General features: G+C 35.0%; 1 protein-coding gene across 3 annotated transcripts in view; it reads left to right on the top strand.

Annotated features, from left to right (window-relative positions):
* Positions 1-347: 347 nt before the first annotated feature.
* LOC149791087 (uncharacterized) overlaps positions 348-9,955 on the top strand; it is a 73,433-nt gene continuing 63,825 nt past the window's right edge. Inside the window, exons 1-3 of one of the 3 annotated variants that reach the window (XM_089973008.1) lie at positions 348-420; positions 3,217-3,270; positions 8,159-8,199. In XM_089973008.1, coding sequence (XP_089829134.1) covers positions 402-420; positions 3,217-3,270; positions 8,159-8,199 — 114 coding nt within the window. In that variant the 5' untranslated portion in view covers positions 348-401. The remainder of the gene's footprint in view (positions 421-3,216; positions 3,271-8,158; positions 8,200-9,955) is intronic. The other 2 variants (XM_089973006.1, XM_089973007.1) reach the window with 2 other exon arrangements.

Raw genomic sequence — 9,955 nt, 5'->3', positions numbered from 1 at the left:
TGCAACCGACTTTGTAGGGACGAGTGGACTTTAATCTGGAAAAGGATTTTCACCATGCGTTTATGTCAGTATCTGACAAACCCGTTAAAAAAGACGGTGTTTCAACCAGATATTGACAGAATAACTAAGAAATATGGTCTGGGAAGGGTTCTTTTCGACTATGCACATCACAAACATACATACTTATTTCAAGGTCTCTGTGAATATGAAATGATCACCAGCTGAAAATGTGAGCTGAATGAGAAACTGAAAAAGCCATATGGTCATACATGCTTACGTGTCAAAAGTTAAGGTTAGTAGATCATTTATCAAAATTTGATCTAATTTTAGGTTGAGGTTATCTGAGTGAATTTAGAACGATTCTGGGGTTAAATTAGGTGTAGGAGATTCTTCCTCCAAGCATGTCTCCGATCTTCAAAGGTAATGTTATTTTCAATATTCAAACTTACATATGCACAAAAAACAAAGACTTTTTCATTTAACTTCAGCAGGCTGGTATGAAACGCTCCCTCGATTATGTATTATTAGTTAGATAAATGCAGATAGTTTACGACACGAATGGCGGCCTTGGTCGTCTTCATTTGAAATAAAGATTTTACTATGCATGACACCTCCGCTATTAGCAAAGGCTTTTGTCGCAAGACAATCATATGCAATTATTTAGAACTCCTCCAATGGTAAGTATAACATACTTTATGCTTAGAACTTTTAACTATCGTTTACAGCTTGCGTAAGACCAATAACAATGGCTGCGAAAATCTCTAGGTTAAGAGACTCGGTGTATTTGATTGGGAGATAAAGAATATCTAGTCAAACTGACAATTTAAAATTGTAATACAAATGAAGTTTCAGTAGTGATTAAGGTGTAATCAGTTTGTTATGCTTTAATCCAGTATTAATGACGATTCATGTAAATAGGCTTTGACATATTAATACTCCATGTTTCCTTCCTGTATCACAATATTTCGTAATATGTCTTGATTACTCGCCGAATATCGCGGTAGAAATTGCGATAATCGATATAATTAATTTGTTGCCAAGCTTTCATATAATCATGATCTCGTTTCTCGTTGGACGTGGGGGAGGGGGGGGGGCATTTGAAATTAGCTTTAGACAACCAAACAGTCTCTTGGGTGATGGTTGCATCCTCATATCATCTATTACAAAACAGATTCCAACACCTCGATTATGTATTACATCATTATCTAAGTACGATGTCTGGACACTGTTTATTATGCAATATACAAAAGGTCAGCTCTATAGCAATTGTTTAATGGACCTATATCTTTCACGATTTACTGTCGAATCTTAAGTCATATTTCTATCAATTGACTTCTTAGAAGAATTTTTGTTAAAAATTTTATAAAACTAGTGATGCTAAGGGATGGGATCATTATTTTTCTATTTTTTATACATATTTTTTAAATTAGATATCGAAATCAATTTAGTGATCTATTTATAAAAGAATCGCATGCGATTTAATCGTCATTCGTAACTGCTGTGAAATCTGGTTCGCGAATGAGGATTTTGTTTGATAAAAGGCGCTGTGATATTGTCGTTTTCGGCATCAATATAACGAATAAGTGGTTTGGCATCAGAGTAGTTTTGTTTGAGTATAAAATTTAATCCATTTAAATAGAACATGCTCTTAAACTGTTAATTTGTATTACTGCATACAATATTTTGTTTTGCAGTTATTTTTTTATTATCATTCATCTAATTTTGTTGCATTATGTTATTTGTAAAATTCACTAATCATTGAATTTCAGTGCTTTGTATATTACTTTATCAGAAGCTTCACCTGTGATTATCATTCAACCACAACATGGAGTTTATCTCAAGGTTGAGTCCTTGCCAATTTGGAAGGATTGCACTTAATAACACACCAGAGGCTTCGCTAGCACTGGAACAGTTTTAATGCGTCTTGTTAGTTCACTCCAACCTTGATTTAGATTATTTCAATATCAACAAGTATACAACAACAAACAAACCAAGAACTGACAAAGGTTTGTTTTTTGTTTTTTTCGGGGGGGGGGCTAAATTCTGTATCATTTAGAGAAGACTACTTAACACTGCTGAAACAAAATAAATACATGCGGAGACAACTTGCTTAGCTAATACTAAATTTAATTAATCACGTTTCATCATATTTATAGCCGTTTCATTCCATTCTGATTTCATAGATGCATTAGCTAAGATTTTCATGTTGACGGGAATTCCATGGAAAAAATAATTTTATTCCGCTCTTTGCTCCATCGGAGCACATTTTCGGAGGTTTTCAACCACCGTACACAGAAGTAACATTATTTTTTCTATCATAATATGTGAACATATTTTCCAAGGGTGCAAATACCAGATTTAATGAAAGAATGACTTGAAAAGTATAAACATTATCATCGTGACCCACATTTGACATTTTCTCACGTTGTATCATGTATCCCGGTAAAACATTCAGGATGTCTTAAATATAGGAAACAATGCATACTCTATATTATTAATAACTTTTTGAGGACCTAATTCTTTAGTATGTCTTCATCAGTTATTCTTTCTTTTTTCTTTTTTTTATTTCGTCGTCTGTTTTTTGTTTTTTTCATTCGGTTGTTATTCATCGTGATACCGATATTTGATACTATTTGCTGAACAAGAACATCCATAACGCACCTCAGTTTCATTATATCGCAAAAGAGTGAGAAATACGTTATCATTTTGTTGTATAGTGTTGTTTTACTTACGCTGGAGAAGGTGAAAATAAGTCTTGTTCAATGCAAACTTAACATTTCTAGCGTAAATGCCAGTTATTAGATGGCCAAGATATTTTCCTATCTAATTTACTAGACCAAATGTAATTCAATAACTTTATCTAAAGACACATTAGCTCGTTTTAGTGAATTATCTGTTTCTTTTATCAACATTGTACCTACAATGTGCACAACATTTCCGATATCTTGAACACACTCAGTCTACAGGTGTATGCATCAGTCACAATGAAAACCTCACTTTTATTCATTTTCTGTTGCTAATTGACCTGTTCGCTTGTACAAAGCCAAATCGTTTACGAATTAATGATTTATACCTTGCTAAAATAAATTCATTTAGCTTCTATTAGTTCCTATATATAGAATTATATTCATCCATCTTTAATTAATTAGTAATATATATATATATATATATATATATATATATATATATATATATATATATATTCTTCTCTTGCAGCAGCTGGATTCCTGTTGGTTTTATATGTGTGCCACGCATCAATTCATGTAACAGGTATATGAATCAGAAGAGAAAATATATGGACGGATGGATGCCTACATACATACATACATACATACATACAGTCAGTCAGTCAGTCAGTCAGTCATACATACATACATAGTTGGATATAAAGAACATACATACATACAAACATACTGGAGAATCCATTATTGAAAAACATGCAGAATATAATATACTGCTGGTTACCTAGCCATATTGGTATTAAAGGTGACGATCTAGCAGATCGCGCTGCTAAAATGGCCCTTACTCAAGAATCATCTGATTTTAAACCTATTGTCAGAAAGTCCTTATGTCAGAAGTGGCAGGCATCATGGAATGATGCCGTGAATAGCAAACTTCATTCAATCGAGCCAACTGTACGAGAATGGACTCCTTCCTACAGGACCATGCGTAGGGAGGAGGTAGTCATTGCAAGAATCCGAACTGGTCATACTTATATCACCCACTCCCACATACTAAAAGGTGAAGACCCACCAGAGTGCATTTCTTGCAATGAACCATTCACTGTCAAGCACTTTATGATAGAGTGTTTTGACCTGCAACCTACCGCGATCGTTATTACATTGTGCATGACATGAAAGAACTTTTTGATACTATAAACATCACTCGTATTATAGAGTTCCTGAAAGCAGTAAATATTTACTTTAAACTCTAACGTTTATGCTATCACCTTGTGCAGTTTTATGCATTATATATACCGTCCCATTTTAATATCCTTTCATCATTTTTCATTAACATAGAATATTTACATCCCCAATTGATCGGGAAACTTTATTTTTCACCGTTACCATCTTACCGTTTTAATTTCAACCATTTGTTCTTTTATATCGCTGGTCGATATAGGACCTTTTATAATTTTTAAAAGATTATACAAATAACATTTTGTTTGGCGCTAAATAGCCTAACAGTGCTGATGCGCCGTTAAAAATAAAATCAATCAATCATACATACATACATACATACAAACGTACATATATATACGCACTTACGTATATATATATATATATATATATATATATATATATATATATATATATATATATATATATATATATGATTCTGTGTATTAGAGTATAATATCTTTGTGTACTTTTTTCACTTAGACTTACGTTTTACTTTAGTATGCGATTACCCCAAATAGATTAGACTGGCATTTTCTACAATTGGATGTCATTTTTATTATTCGATGGTGAAAAAGGGGAAGACAATAAATTCTGCTGTTTGTTTAATTAGGATTACAAAGAGGTTGCAGTTTAAAATCATGTAAATATGATATGTCACGTTTTATTCAATGATCGGAGGAGTATATTTACCACATTGCTAGGGCCCCGAGTGGCCGAGTGGTCTAAAGCGCTCATCGTTACGGATCACTGCCATCTCACCTCTTTCTGCGTGTGTTCGAGTCCGAGGCTCGGCTTGCGTGGGTACGTGGGAAAGCCTGTCAGTGGCTTCTCGTGGGTCGGTGGTTCTTCCCTGAGTTTTCCAGGGTTCTTCCTCCACCAGTTATATTGGCCGGCATGTATAACCTATCTTGTGCTGAAAAATGGCGTTAAACCCTAGAACAACAACAACAACTACCACATTGTTGTTTGGTGAACCCAAATATAATTACATTATTTAATCTGCTACAGAGTAGAATAACTTTAACGCGCGTAGCGTATTGGTCTTTTGTGTAATGCATTCAGGGAAAGTAAAATAATTGATGTGACCCCTATGGTATTGGTCGCTTTTTCAGTGTATTATATGCTTCTCAGTTTAATTACATGGTGGCCTTGAATTACATGATAAATAGTCTTCGCTTGTCTTGTATACATAGAGCATTACATACGTACATACATACACGCGTAAATGCATAAACGCGTACACGCATGTCGCCATAAATACATATATACACACGCATACATAAACACATACACGCATACATGCACGCAAGGGTGATATAAATCATGTTACTAGATAACTTTAGTAGATAGGAATACAGGACACTGAAGAGTGATATAAATCATGTTACTAGATAACTTTAGTAGGGTGATAGAAATCATGCTAATGGATCACAGTGGTAAATATAAAAGCGGGATACTGAGGAGTGATAGAAGTCATGTTTTTGGTTCATTGAAGGAGACAGAAAACATGACACGAAGGAGTGATGAGATTACTAAACTGGATCACGGTGAAACATTGAACATGAGGACATGAAGGAGTGGTAGAACCAGGAAAAGGAGAAGTGATAGTTTATATTAATGTGGCAGATGGAAACGTAAGACACGGAGGAATGATAGAAAGCATTTCACTGCGTTACTGTGATAGGTAGAAAAGTCGGACTTGGGTGTGTGTTATTAACGGTCGTAATGAATCATTGCAATATAGAGAAAAGCAAGACACAGGAGTGATAGAAATAATATTTCTGGAACAGTGTTGTAGATAGAAAAGCAGAAAACTAAGGAGTGATAGAAGTTATATCACTGGAAACTGGCATATAATAAGTAGGAATCATATTACTGGATCACTGTGGTAGATAGGAAAACAGAACACAGAGGAGTTTATGTTATTGATGGCTGCGGTAGAACGAATAACAGAACAATGATAGAACAATAACAGAACACTAGTAAAAAGAATAAAAGAACATTGGTAGATAGAATAACAGTATGATGAATAGTGATTGACAATAATGTTATTGTATTCCTTTGTCAGCTAAAAGCAGGACAAGGTGGAATGATATAAATCATGTCACTGGATCTCTGTAGTAGGTAGAATAGATAACACAGAGGGTTGGTGGAAATCATGCCACTGTTTCAGTGGTGTCGTAGATAGAAACGAAGGACACGGAAGAGTGATACAAATGATGTTACTGAATAACTGTGGCAGATAGAAAAGGAGGCTACGGATCAGAGATAGAGATCAAGTTACTTGACCACTGTGATCGATAGAAATGCAGGACACAGAGGAGTGATACAAATTATGTTAACGGATCACTGTGATCGATATAAAAGCAGGCAATGGATGAGTGTTACAAACCATGTTATTTGATCGCTGTGGTAGATAGAAAAGCAGGCTACGGAGGAGTGATACAAATCATGTTATTGGATAACTGGTAGATAGAAAAGCAGGCTACAGAGGACTGATACAAATCATGGTATTCGATCAACGTGGTTTATAGAAAAGCTGGCTACGGTGATAAAAATCGTGTTATTGGATCAATGTGGTAGATAGAAAAATTGGCTACGGAGAAGTGATAAGAATCATGTTATTGGATCACTGTGGCAGTTATCAAAGCGGGCCATTGAGGAGTAATAGGAACGACGTTATTGTGTCATTACTTTTGATAGAAAAACAAGACACTGGAGAGAATGAAATGATGTTCCTGGATGGCTGATGTGGATAGGATAGTAGGATACAAATTAATTATATAAGAAATGTTACCGGAAGAACGAAAGACAGAAAATTAGGATACTCAGTAGGGATAGAAATGATTTTACTGCTTCGTTGTGGTAGATAGATAATCAAGAAAGTAAGATATGGTCAAATTCAGGTTAGTGGATCACAGTGGTAGGTATGAAAGCAAGGCGCTGAGGAGTGATACGCATCGTCCTACTGTATCGGCTTCCTGGATATTAAAGGAGAAAACAGAGGAGTGACATAAATCATGTTCCCATTTCTCTTTGAGATTGATATAAAAGCAGGACAAGATGGATTGATAAAAATAGTTTACTGAATCAATGTTGTAAATAGAAAAGTAGAACACGGAGAAATGATAGAAATGGTGTTATTGGATGACTGTGATATGTGGTAGATTGAAAACCATGGCACGATGGACTGATACAAATCATGATATTGGATTGTTGTTGGACATCATACAAATGATGTTAATGTGTCAGAGTGGTAAAAAGAAAAGTATTAAACTTTGGAGTGATGCAAATGATTTACTGGATCAATGTTACGGATAGAAAATTAAAAAAAAGGAGAATTGATAGAAAATGTGTTTTGATATTATTGCGGTAGATAGAAAATCGGTACACTGAAGAGCGACAAGAATGATGTTGCTGGATCACCGTTGTAGATATAAAGCTGGACTATAAGGAGTGAGTGAAATCATAGGACTATATGACTGCTTTAGTCACTGATAAGCGATAGAATTTATATTACTCGGGATATATATATATATATATATATATATATATATATATATATATATATATATATATATATATATATATATATATATATATATATATATATATATATATATATATATATGTGTGTGTGTGTGTGTGTGTGTGTGCCTGTAAGCAAGTAAACATTACGTAATGCACACGTGCACATATCCAGTCAGCCAGTCATATACACACAGGCTCAATCACATACGTACGTATGCACATACATACATACATATATGTTTCCATCTTACAATCAACAATCTCAGTAAATGTTGGGATCTGTTGCACGTAACGTTTTCAATGAATATGGTGTAAGATTACCTTTTAAATATGCATCTGCTCAAATGAATAAACATGAACTGACTGGCCGTATGTATTTATCAGATTTAAAGGTGCCAGGGAAATGATGCAACACCATAAAAGAGACGTTAGGTTTATGTGTCTGTATCTGAAAGGATGTGCAATGATTGATATCTAGCTACCACAAATATTTGATAGTATAACATTAAATAAAACAAAACCTTGCCATTTCTATCATCGATCATATTTTGTATTCCCTCTCTGTTTCTCTCTCTGTTTCTCTCTCTCTCTCTCTCTCTCTCTCTCTCTTTATATATATGTATGTTTGTGTGTATGTGTGTTTTATGTGTGAGAACACGTCTACTATCTTTCACCATATAACGGCACTCTTATTTTTAAATAGTAAATTCTTGTATTTTTAACAGGTGCACACGAGAAGAGATTTATTTTTGAACAAACACAAGACGTAAGTGATGTGGTCGCATGTACGTTCGCATTTTACAAACATCTATACTGCGCTAGTAGGTATAATACGAAATGTGTTTAAATAAGTGGGTAAGCTAGGCCTTATAGAGGGGAATTTATTGGTATGTCATAAAACAAGTTAACAATGAGTGAAACTATAAAATGGTAAAATACGAACTTATGTGAAAATCAGGATTGTTTGAAAACACATAACTACTTGATAGAAATATTGCATGTTAACATAACAGTCGCATTCATGGTCCTTCAAGATGATTTGCATTTTTTGCACAAGTTATGATGAGTTATATATGGTAACAGCGGTTTGTGATGCAAAACAAGAATAAATATAGATTTTCAGATTGCATTCAGTGATCATAGCATATAGGTAATAGTACAAGGTCAATGGTCTTGTACTAAGGAACAGAAAGAGGCAATACCAATAAGCTTCGTGAAACGTAACAAAAAATTTAGTTATCTATGTTATAAAACAAAAATTTCAGATGAAATTATACTATTGCGATATAAATGCATAATAAACTTAAAAGTCCAAAAGAACAATGTGCTGAATGAATTATACTATTGCGATATAAATGCATAATAAACTTAAAAGTCCAAAAGAACAATGTTCTGAATGAATTTCAGGTCTTGAATATCTTGATGTACCAATAGCCTTGAATGTACTGAAGTGCCAATAGTATTGCTGTATCACAAGGTCATTATCCATTATTACTTTGAAAGTATTAACAATAATTCCAAAGTCGTGCCTAGTCCAAACAGTCACATGAGATACATGATTCCTCTCAAATTAAATATAAACACAACATTAAATACTTCATCTTTCTTCTGAGATCAATCTACGACAATTCGACAAAATGTACATCAAGATATAACATCACTTTGCTGTTGAGTACATAAACCATCTTATGCAGGATTGTCTCCCCCTGCGAGTCCGGAGTTGTAGAATAGGCCCGACGTGCCTCGCTACGTATCGTAAAAGGCGACTAAGTAGAGGCAACCTGTTTGCCGTGGGTTGCGTCCCGTGTTGAGGGAGGAAAGGATCCTGGTAGTTGAGCAGAGGCTTTCCATGCAATACACTACTTTGGCCTCTACTTCTCTTAGACGGGTGGTCGGGATGGGACCGGCTCCGACAAATCGGCTGGTCACGCCGAGCCCTAGGAAGTCTTTATTAACTTTCTCACCTTCTTTTTCTTTCTCCTTGTATCTCTCTTGATACCACCGTTGCCCCTATATTATATTCCTTTAATCTTTCCCATTACCAAGTCTTAGAAGACTTCCTAGAAGGCGGTGGCTTAACGGGTCAATCATAGGGTAATGTTACTGACCTTAGAAATTGGCGACTTCAGGGTCAATCAAAGGTAATTTTATCTACTGAGTATGGCATCTGTGTATCCCTGACACTTGAAAAGTGTCCCCTTGTTGGGCTCCTTGGTGGGTGGGGAGCACGGGTGCTGAATTTTTATTCAAGCCAAGATGGAAAATCACAAAAATCAAAATAAGCGTACCAAAACGGGAACTGACTCAGATGATGAACCATGTAGTGTGGAATCCTTTCCTCGCTTCATGGTCATCCAATCAAAAGATGAAACCAAATCCCTAGCCGCACTATCGCCATTTATAATCGAAAAGACTATACTTGGATTAGTCGGCAAACCAAAAAGCATTAAAAAGATCAAATCAGGTGGTCTGCTTGTGGAGTGCGAACATAAAGCACACACTGAGAACATTCAAAAAATTAA

Source organism: Sinohyriopsis cumingii, chromosome 10 (genome assembly GCF_028554795.1).
Source record: "Sinohyriopsis cumingii isolate HCF-2022 chromosome 10, ASM2855479v2, whole genome shotgun sequence".
NCBI lineage: Eukaryota > Metazoa > Mollusca > Bivalvia > Unionida > Unionidae > Sinohyriopsis > Sinohyriopsis cumingii.
This window is presented reverse-complemented; position numbering and strand designations above follow the sequence as displayed.